A 21,414-nucleotide genomic window follows, 5' to 3' on the forward strand; every position below is an offset into this window, starting at 1 on the left:
ATACCCAGCTCCCTAAGCCGTTCCTCATAAGGCATTGTTTCCAGGCCTTTGACCATTTTGGTTGCCCTCCTCTGGACACGTTCCAGCTTGTCAGTATCCTTCTTGAACTGTGGTGCCCAGAACTGGACACAGTACTCCAGGTGAGGTCTGACCAGAGCGGAATACAGTGGTACTATTACTTCCCTTGATCTAGACGCTATACTCCTATTGATGCAGCCCAGAATTGCCTTGGCTTTTTTAGCTGCTGCATCACACTGTTGACTCATGTCAAGTTTGTGGCCTACCAAGACTCCTAGATCCTTTTCACATGTACTGCTCTCAAGCCAGGTGTCTCCCATTCTGTATTTGTGCCTTTCATTTTTTTTTGCCCAAGTGTAGTACTTTACATTTCTCCCTGTTAAAATTCATCTTGTTTGCTTTGGCCAAGTTGTCTAATCTGTTAAGGTCATTTTGAAGTGTGATCCTGTCCTCTGGGGTATTAGCCACCCCTCCCAATTTGGTATCATCTGCAAACTTGCTCAGGATGCCCTCAAGCCCATCATCCAAGTCATTGATAAAGGTGTTGAATAAGACTGGGGCCCTTTTCGCATTTTTTTGTACATATCCCTTTTAAATCTTAACTCAGTTAAAAGTTCTTTAGATAGCCACCCTGGCTTCTTTAGGCACCTTCCATGTTTCCGTCTCATTAGTATTGCCTGAAGTTGTGCTTTTAATATCTCCCAACCATCATGAACTCCCTCCCCTTTTAGTATTTCTGTCCATGGGATCTCACCCTGCGTTTCCCTAAGTTTTCTGAAGTCGGCTTTCTTAAAGTCTAGAATTTGAGAGGATGGATTAGTAAAAAGACTCTGCCAAAAACTGAGAGAGAAGTTTTGCTTGGGTCTGTTAAAGAGGCTCCATCATTAACATGGAAAAAAATGACCCGTACCATCCAACCCCAAACACTTTCTGCACTGGCCAGATAAGATCTTAGAATAAAACACATTAATTCTGCATTAGCTCAGTTTTGATAAGGCATGGTGTTACTTTCTTGATGCAGGCAAATTCAAGGTGTTAAACCACGTATAGTTCATGGTAATCTGATTTTAAGTAAATGGGTGGCTTGTCTAATATGCATCTTTGTTAATCAGCGAATACTGGAAATGGAGGCTAAGATGGACCAGTTGAGGGCTTTGGTTGAAGCTGCTGACAGAGAAAAGGTGGAACTGCTTAACCAACTGGAGGAAGAAAGAAGGTATGCTAAATTTGTAATTTGGGCATATGCAAAAAGATGTATTTTGTTATTTTAGAACAAATTATAATTCTTGGTACTCATTGAGTGGCATTGAGTAAATCATCCTTATAAGTACTTGATGGTGATGTTGAAGGAGAACAAAAAGAAAAATTAGTCCCACGTGCCTAAAATCGTGTGGTGGTGCTGGTGAGGAAGAAGAAAAGAAACGAGGCTGGCTAGGTTCCTTTTCCATCTTTACTGTTGATTAAGTGTGTAACCTCCAGAAATTTCCCCTCTCTGTATCTGTACTACAGGCTTGAATCAGTTTTATTCCACTTTTAGCTGTAAAGGCCTTCCTCAAATCATCTTGGGAATTGCAGTTAGGTTAGGATGATTGTTTCTTTAGAAATCTCTTGTCTGTCCTCCTTGGGAGGAGGGAATATGTTGTTTAATCTCTCTTCCTCATCTCTGTAAAAACTGGGAATATTAGCATAGCTAAGGGTTGTAGAGATGGACCAGATAAAGGTGGGAGGTAATTTTGCATCTGAAAACAGTTTTGTAAATGTACTAATACTCTTCAGAAAGTTTTTGAGCAGACTCACTGCTTTATATTTATATTGTACAGCAGTAAGGCTTAAACTATTGCAAGTCATGGAAATTCCAGTTCAGTGACTGCTTTAACTTTGTCCCTGGTTGGCCTTGAGCAAGTTGCCAAGCAACCTAATAGTACCAGTGTATTTGGCTGGTACACATTCACTGAACTGGCATTTTGCGGCTCAAGAAATACTCATGGCTTCAGCCGTCTAGTATTTCCTCCACTTCCACGTACCCTTGTAACTTGTAATTGAGCAGCTTCAGAAGCAGGAAAACTATGGAGTCATCAGAAACTGCTGATAAATGCAGATTTGAAATTGAGTCTCTCTGCATCCCACTGACAAGCTAGCTGAGATTCCTGCATTGCAGGGGGTTGGACTAGATCAGGCATCCCCAACCTGTAGCCCTCCAGATGTTTTTTCCTACAACTCCCACGATCCCTAGCTAACAGGACCAGTGGTCAGGGATGATGGGAATTGTAGTCCAAAACATCTGGAGGGCCGAAGTTTGGGGATGCCTGGACTAGATGACCCTTGGGTGCCTTCCAACTCTGTGATTCTATGAAACCTCTAGAATTCTGTTTCTGCTATGGGTCTTGTTCACACCTTGTGTTTACTGTAGATAGAATTTTGAGTAACTTCAGAGAAATGTCATGCAATGCTCACACACGATGTAGTGAATAGGATTTTCATCACATGCAAGGGCTTTCCTGTGGGAGGCTGTGGGAGGAATTTTGGTGCCCAGCGCAAGAAGTTCATATGGCTAATTAATATAGAGAACAATCTACTGTGAACTCCTGTGAAAGACAGTTTGAAATGACTGAGTGGATTGTTAGTGTTTTTGCATGGCCTTTGCTTGTTTCCATGATGGTTCCACAAGAAAACTTCCCAGTGGGTTAACATAACAGTCTAGGGGGCCATCCATTCTAGCATTCTGCTCTCACACTGGCCATACAGTTGCCTTTGAGAAGCCGACAAGGAGGACATAAGAACAATAGCACCCCCAGTGATTCCTAGCAGTTGGTATTCAGAGGCATTGTGCATCCAAAAGTGGACACAGAACATACCCGTTCCAGTAAGTAGTCAGTTCTCCATGTGACTAATCTCTGCTCATAATGGCACCCAAAATGCAGCCTCTGCCAGTCAGCAGCAACTTGCCTCTTTTCACCCACTTCACCCTTTGTTGAGGCTGCAGCAATGAAGACTGGAACTGCTCCTTCCCTTGGATATGTGTTGGCTATTAATTTCACTGTGGTTAAGGTAAAGAAGATATATTTTCCCTGTGAACTCCCACATGCTTCCAGGAACTGTCAATGACATAGATAAACATTTCTCGATATTTAAACGGCTTTGAGTTGTATAAATTTCCAGAAGTGTAACAACAAAGATGGTATAGACCAGCCGTGTAATATGATCCACTTGTTTGCCTCAATGGCCTGTTTTGGAGGATGTAGCATATACCAAGGGAAGAATTATATCTAGAACAGTTGAAATAACTGAAACACATTTTAAAAATAGCATGGTCTCAGGCACTTGGATGTGTAACTGGCAAGTCCTTTGAGCAGATAGATGAACACCTGGCATCCAGGGGGTGAAGAGGAAGTACTAGATGTTCTCCTTCAGCAACAACCTGAGTTTGAAGAGGACATTGACTTTTCATAGAATCATGGAGTTGGGTGGCATCCCCAGGTGTCATCTAGTCCAACCCCCTAAAATGCAGGAATCTCAACTAAAGCACCCATGACAGATGGCCATCCGCCCTCTGCTTAAAAACCTCCAAGGAAGGAGAGCCTGCACCCTCCCGAGGGAGACTGTTCCATTGTCAATCAATTCTTACTGTCTGAAGGTTTTTCCAAACGTTTAGTTGGAATCTCCTTTTTTGTAACTTGAAGCCATGGGTTCGGGTCCTACCTCCCAAAGCAGGAGAAAACGAGCTTGCTCCATCTTCCATGTGACAGCCCTTAAGATACTTGAAGATAGCTATCATATCTCCTCTTAGTCTCCTCTTTTCCAGGCCAAACATTCCTCATAAGTCTTGGTTTTATGAGACAGTGGAAGAGGACATCAGATGTCCCCTTGAGGCTGCAGAAGAAATGGATGTTGTAAGCATGCCCCCCAGCTGGAATTGCCATAGTGGGAGCAGGGATCCATTGCCTCCTTCTACTTTTATAGTGCTCCTAGTCTGTACCTTTCTATGGCCAAGAGACTGTCACTTGATAATGACAATACAGAAGTGACTTTCTTGGTGGTAGCACCTAATCTTTGGATTGTGCCCCTCCCCCTCGGTAGCTTGAGAGGCAAAGGTGGGCTTGAAGCACCCCTTAAAAGACCTGTATGCTTCCTGGGCTCTAATTCTTAATTCTTAGACTTCTTTCTTTTGTGTAGTGCTCAGTTTTAATCTATGCTATATAGTTTTATTCTTTTTTTTACTTGGTTTCTTTTGATAGCTGTTTTTTATTTGATAGTTGTATACTTTATGTTGACCACCTAGAGCTCTTTTGTTACATGGTATATAAATTTGAATAAGTAAAATAAAGAAGTTGTGATGCTTTACTACCTCCCCCTCAAAAAAGTGAGCAGATCTTTTCCCTTCTGTTCTTACTTGCAGGAAGGTTGAAGACCTCCAATTCCGTGTAGAAGAGGAATCCATTACAAAAGGCGATTTAGAGGTAAAATGCCTCCAATTCTGCAAAGTTGATTGTATGGGTTAGGATTATTCTAGCTACTAATATTGCAGGTTATAAGCAGATGAAAGTTACAAGGTTTTATGCTTTGTGGTTGACAGTCCAGAAATATACAAAACAAATATCAATACAGTACTGTCATATTTTTTATTGGAATATATTCTAAAATTGTGTAGCTTGTAGGAGTTCTGATGGTTTTTTCCTAGTTCTTCACCCTGCATCTGAACAAGTAACTTGGTTTCATCCATATGTTTTCAGTTCCATCATTTATATATTTTGCAGGCACCACTCCAAAATATTTATTACCATTGTCAACTAAAAATCCAATGCTAAAGTTTATAAAAGTTGCAGTGTATAGCTATATCCTCACTGAAATGAATGCTGAAGTTGGTATATACATTAATTAAGGCACCAGTGATTAGCCCAGTCCATCACTCTGCACTTCTAAACAATGGCTTTAGTTTCTTAGACTATGTTCTATTCAAGTATTGGATAAAGTGCAGTAATCAAATGTAGATGCTGAACATCTTCTTGCTTCATTGCCAGTACATGTATTTTACCAAAATCTGTAGGCACACGTTGATTTGCATGTTGGGCTTAAGCAGAGAAGCTCCATGCTTTCACTGCTGTTTTGGGCTCTAAATTTATAACGCTGGTTATCTTGAAGCTTCTTTAACATGTTCTTGCCTAGTCTGAAAAAACCAGAATGTTTAGTCGTTGCCTTTTCCCCTACATTATGTGCAATGCAAAATTTAAAACTGACTTGCAGAGCTGCAAGTAGTTTCAATCTGGAAATGCTAGCCTTGTATTGAGATGTCCATTTCAAATCTTCTTTAGTTCAACTTTTACATTAGTCTTTCATACACTTTATCTAGAATTCATGGAATACTCATTTACTCTTTTCAGTCTATAGTCTTGTGTCCTTTTTGTCCTTATGTTATCAGTATATACAAAAAAACCCCAATAATTTTATTATTTCAATAACTTCTACCCAGCCTTAATGTTTGTGGACTTAGGTTAATAAAGGGTGGAAATGCATTAACTTTCTCCCATTGAAAAGTGGCTGTTCCCTCCCCATCATTACCACAGTGAGAAGTTTTAAGTACAGTGTTAAATGAAGTTGACCTTGGAAAAGTCTTAGAAATCCGTTTTGCTGGAAAACACATTGGCTACATGCCCACTTTGTATTCTGGACATATAATAAAATTCAGTTTATGTATAAGTTCTAGCAAAAGATCACACTGTGAACCCCGCCCCCCCCCCCCCGCCCCCGTGCATGTGTACACATTTCCACGCAGGCACACACACCCCTACAACAGCACTGGCTTTTGCAACCTGTGGGACTTCCCTATCCAACAGCTTCCATGGGTGGGTGTGCTTTTGGACAGTCCCTCAATTTCAGGTAATTCTTATATTATGGGAGAAGAGGAAAATCATTTCAGAGAGGAAAATCATTTCAGATAGAAAGAGGTACAATTCTATAAATCTATCCAGTTTGAAGAGTCTGAATGTACCAACTTACTTGCCTCTTTTTCGCTGTATTTAAACTGTAGTGTTAAGCATTCCCGTGAATTCTCTTTGTTTTAATTTTGCTGATAGCAAAAGAGGCAGATTTCTGAAGATCCTGAGAATGTAAGAGGACATCTGAATGTGTGGAGACATTCCCCCCCAACCCCATTTTAACACAGATTGTTTACCAGTAAAACTTCTTTTTGATGATGATGTATTTAAACGACTAATGAAATAATCTGCTGTTGGGGCCTCAGCTTCCCTGTTTGTGTGCATGTAGCTGTGAGAACCATTGCAGCATTCTAAATGTAGGATCTTGTGCAATTCTTGTTAAAAAATAATGCTGTGTTCATAGATTTGGTTTGTGTTTTATACCCAGTCCCCAAGCTTAATAGAGTGCCCCTAATTCTAAAGCCTTGTGATCTTTTTTTGTAGGCAGTTAATCCTGGGTTCTGTTTAAAACCACCAGAACGCTCAGCCTCTACCAAAATTCTGTTGGCCAGCCTAGGAGCTCTGACATATGTTCAGTGGATGGCAGTTCAGGAGATGAAACTCCCATGTTCCATGAGAAGAGAGAAAGGCAAAAAGGAGAAGATAAAAATTTAACCTTCATTTAGCATATTTCCCACACCTGTTCAATTTTCAATGTTTTAGAGAAATAGTTTCACTTCATTACATGGAAGATTCTCCATTGTTGCAAAAGGAAAAAAGTTAGCGGCTTTTCTAAGATCCCCAGGGACAGAACTGAAAGAAAATAGAAATATGGAGCTTGTTTTCAGCTGTGCGTCCTTCCATGTTCCATTTGCACAGAGCTAAGTGTAGCAAACTTGGTCTCTTCTGTTCTTCAAAATCAGGCCATAGGGTGTTCAAATAAATCTGCATGCAATCTGTCCCTTTCCCCCTTTTCTTTTTTGGATACTTTGTGCTTCCCTCAGGCTCTGATATCTTTTATATGCTGGTCGCTTCCTTTCACTTTTAATGTAGCCGCATAGACGTATTTGCTTTTCAGGGAAGCTGTTGGCTTTTTATCTGAGCATTTGCTAAAAGGTTGATGCCACATTTTATAGGGTTCTCAGCCTCATAGGCCAGGGGATTTGGAATGATCACCACCCCATTTATTCCAGTTTGTACCAGTAGAAAGGTGCTAGTGCAGAAATACTTTCCCTAGTTGTCTGATGGGACCTGCTCCTTTGCATTTACAGCAACATAATTGCATACATTTATCTAGCAGTTCGAAAGCACATCAAAAATGCAAGTAGATAAATAGGAACCGCTATGGCGGGAAGGTAAACGGCGTTTCCATGTGCTGCTCTGGTTTGCCAGAAGCAGCTTTGTCATGCTGGCCACATGACCTGGAAGCTGTACGCCGGCTCCCTCGGCCAATAATGCGAGATGAGCGCGCAACCCCAGAGTCGGTCACGACTGGACCTAATGGTCAGGGGTCCCTTTACCTTTACCTTTAATTGCATACATTTAGGGCATGAAGGTTTTCATGGCATTGAGAGGAAAAACTGCCTTGTTGACTTACAGTGTCTGAAGGCCAAACTGCTATGAGAAGCACAAGGCAACAGCTAGTAAAAAGCTTGTCAGCTCTATGCAGAAAGAAGAAAGAGTCCTGGAGTCCACTTTGCATGATGAAACTTTATTCCAAAATAAATTTGTTAAGTTTTTAAGGTGCTAAAGGACACTGATTCCCCCCCCTTACAATCGACTAATGCAACTGCTCCTCTGGGAGTTTTTATGCAGAAATAAAGTTATAGATTTTATATTGAGGGCCCAAAATAGTGGGCCTGTTACACATATTGGTGAGATATTTTTTGTAACTGCAGGCCTCACACTTCAAAACCAGAGTGTATTTTTAAAAAATATTTTCTTCCATACTCCCAATTTTGTGTATGTCCATATTACTTGCAGCAAGTAAGATACAAGGGCAGCTGCTTTTCTTCTAGAGATTTCATCCCTGCCTCTTTCTGATTTGTATCAGATCTCGAGAAATGGGAGCCATTGATGTAAAACTGAAAACAACACCTCAAAAAATTAGCTGTGTTGAGAAACATCCCTTGGAGGAAAGCATAATTCAGCATAATCTCACATTTCCGTGAGTAAACTAAAAAAATTGTACAGCTATCATTTGCCTACAGGCAAATTTAAAACAGAATTTAGAAGAGAATGCCATACATGGGACCAAATTCCACCCCCACCCCTCCCCCCAAAAAACCCAGTAGTACAAGGTAATTTCTTCTTAACAGTTCTTCTTGGTAACTAATTTTTGGATTTTTATCACGTGAAGCCAATTGGAAGTAAAGTTCATAGCTAGTTTATCTTTAGCTGCGTGCATTGCTTGTTAGCATACATTGCCCATGGAAGAATTTGATCTGTCTTTCCAGGGTGCTTTTGTGCAGGGTTGCCTTACAAGCTCAGCAGTATGCAGATGAAGAAAGAGAACAAGGACTCAGCCTGTGACTCATTTAGATCCCGTTTTTCTTGCTCCTTTCTTTATCTGGGAAACTGAAGAGTCAGACACTGCAATGATTTACATCTAGTCCAGTGATGGTTCTATTGAGAGGACCATCTTTTTCACGGGGACACTGTTGACCCCTTGTAGGAGGAGGAAGGAGGGATCCCGGACCAGGTTACCTGAAGGGCTGTGTTTGCCCATATGAACTTGCCTGAGTCCTTAAGCAGCTTCAGAGGCACTCTCTGGGTCACCTCCATGGGCCATACCGTTGGCACGTACTAAGTACAGGGCCTTATCAGCAGTGGCACCACAGTTATGGAATTCTTTTTGGAGAGCTCAAGTCAGCCACTTTGTTTCCTTTCCTGCCTTTAGATCAGGGTTGAGTAATCTGTGGCCCTCCATATGTTGTTGGACTCCAAGCCCCAGGGTCAGTCACCCCTACTTTAAGTGAGCTGTTAAGAAGTATTTATTTTAGTAGGCATTTAGATTTTTTTTAAAAAAACTTGCCTTAATTGTTCTGCTTCTACCTCCTCTTTAGTGTTACTGATTGTAATATTGTTTTAATTAATTTATTTTAATGATATGTAGCTACTTCAATAGTTATACACAGCTGTAGAAAAGTGATATTTAAATGGCAGGTAATAAAAAGAAATACGTCTCATCCAATTTTGGGGTATACTTGGAACGTGTTGAAACTGACTGATCTTTTCCAGTTGGTATACTAGAGATGGTGGCTGCTGGTTATTGCGTCTGTTATTGTCCCATCACCACAAATGTATCTTGTACAAGCTGCCTTGTACTGAGCTATGGCTGCTCTCTGGTGAAACTTTTCAGAGATGCTCTGCCAACACCGTGTTTTACTCACTTTCTAACTCCCGTTGGTTGAAATATTCTGTGCTGCAAGTGGTAAAAAGTTAGCCATACCTCATTGTTAGCCATTCCTCATTTGTGATTTAAACATAAAAAACGAGTTCTCTATTAATTGAGCTCTTCAAATCAATTTATTTGAAACATTTATACCCTGCCCTTCTGGTGTAAAAATACCACTCAGGGCAGTTTATAAAATAAAATACTGCTGTTTCATAAAATAATTACAAAAAAGGGACGGTGTCAGCTGTTGAAAAATCAAAGAAACATTGTCTGCCTCATCAACAAAAAAGCCTGCTTTAATAAAAATGGCATTTGGTAAGTGGTGAAGAACAGGAGGGGACCGACTGCCCTTTCCAGGGCGTCCTGGGTGCAGCCACTGGGAACGGTCCTCTTTTGTCTCACCCAGCTGTGCATTCAACAGCATGACACCCTCTCAGGAGGACTCTGTCCCCTAATCCCCACCTCATTTGCTGCATGTTCAGGACTGGCCTTAGGTGCTCACAGCAAAGGTACCTTTTAACAAGCAGCTTCTCTTGGATCTTGCTAAGTCTGCCAGGCCTTCAGGGGGGGCCAAATTCAACCAGACCTTCCAGATTCACACCCAGTAATTAATTCTGGAGGTGACTCCTCTACCTGGCATGCTAGTCATGAGGTAAATAACTGCTAAATACTTTTGTCAGCTATATAAAATGCGGGGCTTTCTTGGAGAGCTCTCTTATGTGCCTGTACTAAAAGCAGACATTGCTTACAAGTACAGTGGGACCTCGGTTTAAGTACACAATTGGCTCCGGCAGTCTGTACTTAAACTGAAGCGTACTTAACCTGAAGTGAACTTTCCCATTGAAAGTAATGGAAAGTGGATTAATCCGTTCCAGACGGGTCCACGGAGTACTTGAACTGAAAGTACTCAAATCGAAGCGTACTTAGACTGTATTCTGTTCCTAAGTACTGTATTCTAAGTTAAATCAGCAACTGAAGGCTTCAGACCTTGCCGCAAAAGAGGTGAGCATTAAATGGCTTCTATAGGCAAAAATAACTTCTCAATGTTCAACAAGGAGTTTGGTACTGACCCAGCAACTAGGTTTTCCTTGCAGTCCACTTCAAAGATGGTTATTGATGCCCTAGTCCGTGACCCCTCACTGGTCCTGGTTCCAGGTTTGGAAGCGGCCCTTGGACAAGGTGCCATGTAGTGCTCCCCTCCCCAAATGAGCCTGCCTCCTCCTGCTCACGGCTGCTGCCACTATGCATTCCCATGGCCTCTCTGGGCCGAGAAGGAAAGGAGAAGGCATGTGGGGATTGCAAGACCCTCTTAGAGGAAACCTGGGACTTGCCAGATAGTGTCATTGTGAATGTTTTGATCTTCCACAGGTGGCAGCACCTGTTTATGGTCAAGATTCCTAGGCATGTCACATTATACCTGTTCAAGGCAATTGTGTCTCTTAACATAACAAAATCCCCAAATCCTCCCGCATCACTTTTTTGTTTGAAGCAATTTCCAGCTATCTGCCTTGGGGAAGGGGCTTCCTACCTTTTACCACTTCTGATCAATTTTGTAGCAGTTCTTTTTGGTGGACATCCGGTGGTAATTCACTAATAAGATGCCCCTGAGAAACCCTAGATCAATCTTTGGAACGAATCCAAGTTACCTTTAGTCACACACACACCCTTTTTAGAAAAATCTGGAATGCCAATTCATACAATTTCTGCGTCGTGGGTGACAAGTGAATCTCAAATCTTCTACTCTTCTCTTAATAGTAGAAACTTAATAGTACAGCAAGACCATGAGCAGAAAAGCTTGTAAGTCTCTAGGGATGCATTCAGACTTTTCCATAAGCAGAAAGTGAGTGGATATTTTGCCTGCTGCCACAAGCCTTTATTTATTTTTTAAAGCCGGTCAACATTTCACAGTGAACCCCAGGAGTCTGATAGATATACAGTCTTGCAGGGGTGAAGGAGGGCTTCAGAGAGTTGTAGGGAGTACTGAAGGGCCATCAAGTCCCCTGCTTGATGTAGGGATTCCAGAGCAAGAGCATCCCCAGCAGATGGCTGCCTAGCCTTGTCTTGAAGAGGTCCAGCGAGGGAGAAGCCCATGTAGTTAATTAGTTCCATTGCCCAACTACTCCTGCTGTTTAGAAGTGCAGCCAAAATCTCTTCTCCAATAACTTAGTGGAGGCCATAGATGTAGTCCTGCCCTCTGGAACAGCACAGAACAAGTCTTTGCCCTCAGGTATTTGAATCGCATCTTACAAAGCATTAACTATTCTAATGTGTGCTGATAATTGTCACACTGATAAATAACTTTGGCTGCATGACTTTACCTTGCCATTTCTTCTTCTCCTTCTCCTTCTCCTTCTCCTTCTCCATGCTCCTTTGTCTCTCTGTGTGCACATCTTTTCTCTCAACATATCAGCCATTTGTTGTTACACTTTCAAGTCGGTCTTTCTCACCTGCAACATCACCTTGTTTGTTTTTTCTTTTTTGATTTCGTTACCCACGTGGCTCTTTTGCTGCTCATCACTGGTAGAAGACAACTGGTGGCACACCCTGCATGTGGCTCCTCTTTCCTCTTGTGCTGGCATGTGATGGTGGCACTGTTGTGTTCTCTTCCTTTCCCTTTTTACTAACAGACGCAGACCAAACTGGAGCATGCGCGCATTAAGGAGCTTGAACAGAGCCTGCTCTTTGAAAAGACCAAAGCTGAGAAACTCCAGAGGGAGTTAGAAGACACTAGGGTAATGAACTTCACTGTTTTAAATGAACAAGACCTGATTTTGGTTTTGGTTTTTTTGTGATGGGGAAGGTTCTGAGGCTGGAGCTGAATGGGCATAAGATGTCTGGGGAGAAGATCGGATATGTCACCCTTTCTTCTGCTGCCATTACACTGTTAAGAGTACAGTGGTGTTGGGTACAATTAAACATACAATTAATTTCTTTAAATGGCTTTCTTACTGTAACAAAATCCAGGTAAGATACTTTCAAATGAAAGAGTAGAGAATAACACATCCAAAAGCACATCCACAGTGAGCGAAGACCTTGCAAATCTACACAGTCGTTCCTCAGCTGATGATAAAATAGTTTGTTGTCAATACTAATTTCGATGTTTTGGTTCAGTTTAGTGGTGATTCTTCCTGCAGTGATTGATGTTGTAAGGAAAGTGCTTTAAAAGTTATTGGATAGCTCAGTGCCCCTTTGGTTACTTGTGGGGCTTGTACGGAAACGTGGCCTTTTGTGAAGAACCTGAGGGGATGGAGTTGTATCGTTATCCATTTCTACACACGCTGTCATTTGTCTTGGTTAGAAGCAGCAGCCCCAGTCCTTAAGCTCTTTTCAATAAGAGCTCTGCTGAAGACAGTAAAGATAGATGAGGCAAACTCTCCCCCTACTCTCTTGGTGCTTCATCCGAATCTGGATCACTTCAGACAGTCTGGGTTTGAAAATGTTTGTAGCTGTGCCCTGAACTTCTGTTCTGTACTTTTTAGCAGACATAACACAACTTTTATTTGAATATTTTGCTTTGAAATGGAATAGTTTGTGGCTAGAACCTGAAGCATTCCTTTAACTTTGAGCCTCTGCGGGTTAGTCATCTCACTTCTGGAGGTCAAAACCAGATTCTTAACTTCAGGCATGTCAACTTGCTGCGTTCTGCTCCAAAACGTACTTGCAGCTTATCAAATCATCTTTCTTTTGCATCTGAAGAAGACTCTTAACTGAATGGATCATTTTCATCCCTGTCAGAAAAGTGCCAGTGTCCAAATATTAGCACATGACACTTGTTCAGAGTCTCATGGGGAGAGGGGGGGGAAAGGAAAGATTTCTCAAAGTTTAGAGCGAGCTTGGGTTTGGATGGAGGTAGCTTAGTTTATAGGGCTGGGAAGGGAAAGTCTTGTCTGTCTACCACACCCAGGATTTTATGAAAAGATTATTTTCATTCATTCTAGATGCTTTACAGCCTTCTTCACCATCCTGGATGTTACACTTAATCAGTCCTATCCAGCACGTACAGTCATACCTCATGTTGCGTCCGCTTCAGGTCACGTCTTTTCAACTTGCGTCCCTTGGCAACCCGGAAGTACCGGAACGGGTTTCGCTGCTCACGCATGCACAGAAGCACCAAATCGTGCCTTGTGCGTGCGCAGACGCAGCACTTCTGGATGTGAATGCTTTGAGTTGTGGATGTGCCTCCGGGACGGATTACGTCCGCAACTCAAGGTTCCACTGTATGCATTTTTAGTATATTCCTAAAAATGTAAAGGAAATGTTAGTCTAAGGCCCCTTTTAGTATGGTTGAAAGGGCCATGACCACATTCTGCCTCCAGCTCCAGCCGGAGCTAGATCTGCCTTGTGCTTTCCAAACTCTCAAGTAAAATGTGTTATGAACTTAAGAGTTCTAAACCCCCATTTTCAGCCTCATGAGATCAGTATAAAATAATGACTTTCAGCTATTATTTTAGATGACATTTCCTCACAATACAGTCACTTTTTCTTTTCTTTTTTAAAAAAAGGATTCTGAGAGGTGGTTCTCAAACTTTGATAAGACCTGCAAGACCTGCCGTTCTAAGCTTTTGACTTAACCTGTTTTGTATTTTCACTAACTTCAGTCAGATAACCTACAGATCAGTTGGAGCTAAAGTCTAAGTTTGAATATACCTGAGAACTATGTCCTTTTGGAGGACATAGTTAAAAAAATGATGGTCATGAAGCTGTTATAGGCACGTGTTCAGTAGCTTTTAATTTAGCATTCCTTGACTTCAATTTGCAATATCACCAAAGGTAGAATTTAAAATAGATTGCCAAGATTTAGTTAACCTTCCAGAAACCCTGCCTTGGAAGTGCTAGAAAAGCCAAGTTACTGTCCTGAGGAGGTGATCAGCAAATCCCTCCACTCTTAAATGAAACCCACTGTTTTAACCATTTCTCCCCTCTTTTTGTTTTTTTAAATACTTCTAATGCTAGGTGGCCACTGTATCAGAAAAATCTAGGATCATGGAACTGGAAAGAGATCTAGTACTGCGGCAGAAAGAAGTAACTGAGCTACGAGCAAGATTAGAGTCCAGTAAGCCAGTCAGCGATGTGGACACTTCTCTCTCCCTGCTACAAGAAATCAGCACACTGCAAGAAAAGATGGCATTGCTAAGCAAGGAGCACCAGGATGAGATGAAGTCATTGAAAGAGAAGCTTGGAATCAGTGAAGAGTCATGCCATAAAGAAATTAAAACCTTGTTGGCATCCAATGAAAAGATGTTGAAAGAGAACGAGTCCCTGAAAATGAAGCTGGATACTGCCCACAAGGAGAATTCAGATGTGATTGAGTTATGGAAATCCAAGCTGGAGTCTGCCATTGCTTCACATCATCAAGCAATGGAAGAGCTGAAGACCTCTTTCAGCAAAGGAGTTGGGGCTCAGACCGCTGAATTTGCAGAGCTCAAGACCCAGATTGAGAAGATGAGAGTGGAGCATCAGCGCGAAACATCAAACCTGAAACTGAAGCAAGAAAATGAGAAGCTGCATCTCCTGAAGGAGGTTGAAACTCTGAACAAGAAGCTGCTGGAAGTCACAGAGGACAAGGAGAGAAGTTTGGAGGCCTTGAACACCAAATTAGAAAGTGCTGAAGATCAGCATTTGGTGGAAATGGAAGACACTCTCAACAAGTTACAGGAGGCCGAGATAAAGGTAAAGACGCTAGAGGGGCTCCAGGCCGAGTGCACAGAACAAGCCAAGGTGATTGATAATCTTAAAGCAAAGATCAAAGGCACTGAGACAAAGCTCCTGGAACTAGATGCTCTTCAGATGGCAAGTTCTGAAGGTAAACTGGAGCTGGAGAAGCTTAGCAAGGAGCTTGAGGCAGCGGAAAAAAAGATACAGAGTTTAGAGAATGACAGGAATAATGAAAGTAGCCAGGTTTGTACCAACACCCATCCATCTATTTATTTATTTTTCATTTTTAAAATCTTTTATTTATGCTGTTTTGTGATAGCCTGTTCTTAGAGAAAGGGTGTTATGAAATACTATTTTGTGATGAGTTTTTAAAAATCCAGACATAAAACATATCTATCAGTGGGCAGACAGAACAAAATCCTTCACGGAGTGCATAAACTATGTTGTTTGCTGCCCCCAGATGGCTGTCAGGGCCACAGTTTATATGGTTTTAGATTGAGATTAGGCAATGTCTTGAAGGATAAATGTCAATAGTTACTACTCATGATGGCCAGGTGCTACCTGCTGGTTCAGAGGAAGTGTGCGTTTGAATTCCAGTTGCTGGGAAGCAACAGCAGGAAAATGCATTTATGCCCATGTCTTCCTTATGGGCCTGCTGTGGGCTTGTGGTTGGCCACTATGGAAAAATAGGATGGTGGGCTAGATGCGTTTTTATTTTGAGGACTATTTTGGTATATGTGTTAACTTTTCAGGCAGCAATGAGCACACTTCCTGTTTGTATTGCAAACTACCAGAGTTTTAATCCAGTCTAGAAATCTGCTTGTTGCAACTACAGAGTTCAGAGTCTGCCAGAACTGCTTATTGGCTCCTGGGATTTCTGCCCAGGGTGAGATGCAGAGTAAGTGTTGGGCTCCAATGCTCTCCCTCCATCCTGTGCCTTGACCAAGAAGCCATTTGGGCATATAAGCAGTATAAAAATAATAATAATATAGCAACAACTGAAATATTTTATCTCCCTATTGAGATAGGTGAAAGATCTTTAAGAGGGAGAGGTTGTTTTTATTGAATTATGAAAAAAATAGGTTTTGATTTTCCCAGTTATTTATTATTCTTACTTATGCAGGCCTCCTAGTGGTGTTTTGTGCAGCTACTGATCATGTAGACACCTGCTTAGCTTTAGCACTGCTGTAGCACCAGGTGCTCTCAAGATTTACAAGATCCAACTAGAGCAAATAGCTAGCAGGTTTCCTTCTTTCACAAGTAACAGAATAACAGTGCTTGTAATGCCCTATCACAAAACCTCCTCACATGATACCTTAGATCAGGCATCCCCAAACTTCGGCCCTCCAGATGTTTTGGACTACAGTTCCCATCTTCCCCGACCACTGGTCCTGTTAGCTAGGGATCATGGGAGTTGTAGGCCAAAACATCTGGAGGGCCGCAGTTTGGGGATGCCTTCCTTAGATACTAGCTTTTACATAGTTCCTTTCAGGCATCAGTTGTTTTTTAAAGTCCTGTGGAATTGCAGATTTCCTGCAAGTTGAACCTTTATCATTAGAAGGTTGTTCATGATCTATGCAATTGACCATAATTTCAGTCATGGGAATGAATGTATGTCCAATGTCACAAATGCTTATTGTTTCACAGTGTGATCAAAGCAAATACTTGCACCATCTTAAGATCAGAAGTAGGCCCCGTTAATTTCAGTGGACTGGGCATTTAGTATTTAGTATTGGAGCCTAAAACTACGACAGTTTAAAAATTTCAGTAATCATGATTATATTCCTAATGCAAAAATGAAAATATACATGATACTTTTGAACACAATTCTAATTTAGTTTACATACCATTTTCTGTTTAGTTTATATTCATGGATTTTGTTTATTTTCACCTCCTTTTTATTATTATTTGATACTTCAACAAATTCCTTTGTTTTGTCCTTTTGTAACTCTTTTATTTTCACACAACATAATCATCCTTGCTAGGCTGTTAGTCTGGTCAAAGAACTACAAGTGAAAGAGCAAAAGATTCTTGATCTTGAAAATCACTTGGGTGAAATAAATCAACTTAAAGATTCTTTGGAAAAGGAGCTTGAAGATTTGGTGAGTAGCTGTTGGAAATTTCACCTGCACCCTCCTGAGCTTTGCTTTGGGGCTTTTATAATGGGGATTTATTGGAAGTTTCAGATCTAGTCATCTTTACATCCACCTGTGTCTTTGGCAAAATTGGACAGGAAACTATTAGCTCTCTTGTTGATTAAAACTCTGTGGCTTGAAATGTTGCCCTGTAGTAAATCCTAAAAACATAATGAAGTGCCTTTCTGCAGCATCTGTTTGGTTCTCCTGGTTTGTTTGTTTCTGGGCAAGAGCCATGTCTTTTGCTTCCCATTTGTTGCCCATGGTCCACACGTTGCCGGTCTGTCTGTCTGTCTGTCTGTCTGTCTGTCTGTCTGTCTGTCTCAGGGTCACTGCAATTTTTGGAGTATTAAAAGCTCAATATTTTATTAACCTAGGAAGCTGCATGGTATAGAGTAGACCACCGCTCTTTCTATACTGTCTGCAGCACAATTAGTTGCATACAAAGCCTGGGTCCCAGTGCTGGGCTGCAGCCTCTTATGAGCATCTGACAGAAAGCAAAGACAGATCCATTAGTGGCTGACGCTCCACACAGACGCTTATATCTGAAAATGGAAGCAACAATGTACTCGCTCCTCCTGCCTTCCACCCCCAATCTATTGTGCACTTATTGATAGGTGTGATGTTGAACTAAGTGGCAATTGCCACAGACCCAAGAAAAGTGTTATAGCAACACATGGCCCATAATGTTTTTGTTTTTTTTAATAACAGCACACCATGCAATAGGGTACAGGCATCTGTCTGTGCAACAGCCCACATGTTACAGATTTAGGAAAACCCAAGGCTGTTGGTTTTAACACAAAATAAGGAGGAGTTCTGCTTCCCAAATGTTCTCTCAAACTCAAAATACACCAAGTCAGAGTTTTCTCCATTGGTCTGTAGCAAAGGTAATTGTGTTGTCCACAGTTTTCAGGTGGCTGCATGTCCTTTTCACATGCCCTTTACAGAAGAGTGAGGTGCTGCGAAGAATCCTGTGTTGTTGGCTTAAAGGTGTATTGAACCAATTAGATCTTTTTAAAAAAAATCAATGTAGTACCTTACCATATTAAGCTAGATTGCTAAATATGGTTTTTTTTATCTTCCAGAAAGAAAAATTTACTGAGGCTGGTGATGAGGCAGAAAGTATACAAAAATCTATGCAAGGTATGGTTCCCAAGAATGCAATTAAATCTTTTTAAATGAGTGTGGCAGACAGACAGAATGGCTTCCTTTTATCATACATGCCTTACTCTAATTGTAATGTGACCTTGTTTAAAAATCTGACCAATGCTAACGTTTTATTCCCATAGAAACTGTTGAAAAACTAAACCAAAAAGAACAACAATTTGCACACATGTCATCTGAACTGGATCAGCTGAGATCTAACTTGGCAGGTAAGAGAAGGTGACTAGTTTGAAATATTGGGGTTTTTTATGGTACATTTTCATGTGATGTTCCAACCATTACATGTGGCACATTTTATTTTATTCATAAATTCTGGACAAACAAAGGAATGTTGCAGGTTTACTTTTGGTAATTTTATCTTACCTTTAATGCAACCTGAAAGACAGTTCTAAAAACAGCATCAAGAAATCTATCACAGGGCATGTGACATCTGGCCTCTTGAAAACGAAGCCTAGATCTTGAAGTTCAGCCTTCTTGCTGCCTAGACGTTTGCCCCCACCCTAGATCTAGACAACATTGCTGGAAAGTCAGATCCCCATCCCATGACCCCTCGTCTCCTGCTAACTTTCCTCAGCCTCTGGACTTGCTGATACTCCTCTCCTTCATGATGGTCAGCTCCTCCCATGCACCCTCAGAGACGGGGCTTTGCAAACTATCTTTCATACTAGCAGGAGAAGCCCCTCTCTTATTCTGTCCTGCCTCCACTGAAAAAACAAGTTTTTCTTTTGCAGGATTTCTCCAGAGTTGCTTAACACCAGATAGACTTTTGCTTTTTTGTTATTTATCCTGTTGGTCAAAGCTTTTGTCGTCTTTTACATTCAATTCCAAGTTTGAAACTCCACATGTAACTTTCCATTTGAAGTCAGCTGCAAGCTTGGAGATTAGATAGATAGATCCTTGCTTTACATTAAAGTTTATGCTTTCCATCTCTTACGTTTTCAGGGCATGTAGTTTGTTTTTGAATATACTGTTTATGTACTTGGTTGATCACTTTTCTTCCTTGTTCAGCCATGGAGAAGAAAATGAAAGAAAGAGAAGAGAGAGAACACCAACTGATTGAGGCTAAAGCCAAACTCCAAAATGATATAGCTGAAATAATGAAATCATCGGGAGACAGTTCTTCACAGCTTACAAGGATGAATGATGATCTCCGGCAAAAAGAGAAGTAATTTACCTTTCCTGGCGCTTCCTGCTATCCTTGACCTGGTTGCCAGGAGCTGTGTCTTTTCTCTGATTTCTTTTTGTTTTGAGGAGGATGAGTTCATCTTAACCAAACTCTCTTTAGTTGTGCATCTGGCTCTTGAGTTATAATACTTCTCAACTGTGCTGTTGATTTCAGCCCAAGGAATGTGGGCAACATTAACAAAGGGAAAAAACTTGATTGTTGCATGTATTTTGGCTAGTAAGCAAAGCAAACCTTAGGGCAAGGTGGGTGGGGATCTCAGTGGCAGAGCACCTGCGGAAGTCAGTTCTTGGCATCTCAGGTTCAGAAAACTTCCTCAAGTTGAAGTCCTTCCCAGCCCTGCCTGGAGATCCTGGAAACGGAACAGTCTGCATGCATGTCATTAGAGCTGGGTGATATTTCAGTTTATCGTCTGAAACTGGTATGAAGTTCAGATTGCGATATGGGTTTCAGACTTTTTGAGCTAGCAATGTATCATGGCTTCCTAGCCACTCCCAGCGCAGTGCATTTAACTCCCAGCTGCCTGCCTGCCTCCACTGTGCTGGCAGCGGCCGGTGAGCCACAATTTATTGCCAGCTCCAAGTGGCTGCTCACCTGCCTGTGTGTTTGCCTTTGCCTGAGCAAGCGGGCTGCCTCTTTCCTTCTGGTTGGTTGCTCTTCCTGCAACCAACCAGGAGGGAAGAAGCAACCCACTCCGCTTGCTTGAATGAAGGCAAAGGTGCAGGCAGGCAGATGGAGCACGTTCTCAGGCTCCCCTCTGCTGAGGCCAGGCTGCAGAGGGAGGGAGCAGGAGCTCCTTCGCCCGAGCAAGCAGGCAACCTCCTTCCTTCCCTGCTGGTCGCTCCTCCCTCCACAGCCCAGCCACTTTTTCAGCCCTTCTCAGTGTTATTTCAGACATCGTGATATATTACTATATCACAATGGTTAGCTGGTGATATATCACAATGTTGAAAACCAGATGTTGCCCAGCCCAATGTGTCATGTACTCTAGCACTGGGCTACATTCCCTCCCCAAGATGGAGTTAGAATGATATTCAGCAGCACAGGTGGGGAAAGACCTTTGGATTGAGACCTATAGAGCGGTATTAGGTTAAATGGACAAATAGTCTGCTTCAACAGAAGAAATATTTATCGTTCTGCCCCCAGCAAAATAGGTGTCCCTTGTGTGGACATGCTGGTTGCCAAGGAATCTAGGGTATGGCCAGGAATGATTTCCTGCATGCCAAAGGGGTAAGCAGGAAACTCTTTGTTTGTTTGTTTTTTAAATCCCCACCCTCCCAATCTGAAAGCAGTCCAGAACTGCGAACTGTGCGTGCATTGGGGACAGAGAGCTGTGTGCAGGGCTGAAAGTTAAACTGAAGAGAACCATATGGCTTGTGCTTAGCCTTAGCTGAAACAATGAAATTTGCTGCCATAAGCAGTGGTGGGAGACACCAACTTAGATGGCTTTAAAAGGGGCTTGATTAGACAGATTCATGGGTGATAAGGCTATCCATGGCTATTAATCTTGATGGAGGATCAGAGGTGGAAGCCTCTAGATACCAATATTATGGATTTATTTGTTTCATAAAATTTATACCACTTGACTGTGGGAAGAAACCTCAAATCGGTTTACAAAAAATAACCACAAATGTTTTTACAACCATAATTAGAAACATACAAAAGGTTAAAATGGCAATAGAGTAAAACTAAATTAGTTTTAAACTCATACAAACTTTCTAAACATCTGGGTAGGCTTGTCTATTTTTTTTAAAAAAATACTTTATTGAAACAATACTTTAAAAACAAACAAAGGATTTTAAAAAAGCCATAACAACACCGAAGAACAAACAAACAAGAAAAAGCTCCACAGATTCCTTTGACTTCCATTCATCCCACTATATTTCCTAGGCTTCATTTTTTATTTCATACTTCTTAATTTTTATTATCACTTAATTTATTTGTATTCCA

The 21,414-nt window shown here is 41.5% G+C and overlaps 1 protein-coding gene across 26 annotated transcripts in view; it reads left to right on the plus strand.

The window, feature by feature from the left end:
• The window catches only part of CLIP1 (CAP-Gly domain containing linker protein 1), a 99,270-nt gene that overhangs the window by 37,041 nt on the left and 40,815 nt on the right, over positions 1–21,414 (plus strand). For 12 of the 26 annotated variants that reach the window (XM_088659433.1, XM_088659422.1, XM_060269433.2 and 9 more), the window contains 9 exons: positions 1,131–1,234; positions 4,415–4,475; positions 6,090–6,122; positions 11,955–12,059; positions 14,281–15,225; positions 16,968–17,084; positions 18,203–18,260; positions 18,407–18,490; positions 19,290–19,446. In XM_088659433.1, coding sequence (XP_088515559.1) covers positions 1,131–1,234; positions 4,415–4,475; positions 6,090–6,122; positions 11,955–12,059; positions 14,281–15,225; positions 16,968–17,084; positions 18,203–18,260; positions 18,407–18,490; positions 19,290–19,446 — 1,664 coding nt within the window. The remainder of the gene's footprint in view (positions 1–1,130; positions 1,235–4,414; positions 4,476–6,089; positions 6,123–11,954; positions 12,060–14,280; positions 15,226–16,967; positions 17,085–18,202; positions 18,261–18,406; positions 18,491–19,289; positions 19,447–21,414) is intronic. The other 14 variants (XM_088659431.1, XM_088659430.1, XM_088659429.1 and 11 more) reach the window with 3 other exon arrangements.

This window comes from Zootoca vivipara, chromosome 16 (assembly GCF_965207765.1).
Source record: "Zootoca vivipara chromosome 16, rZooViv2.hap1.1, whole genome shotgun sequence".
NCBI classification, from domain to species: domain Eukaryota; kingdom Metazoa; phylum Chordata; class Lepidosauria; order Squamata; family Lacertidae; genus Zootoca; species Zootoca vivipara.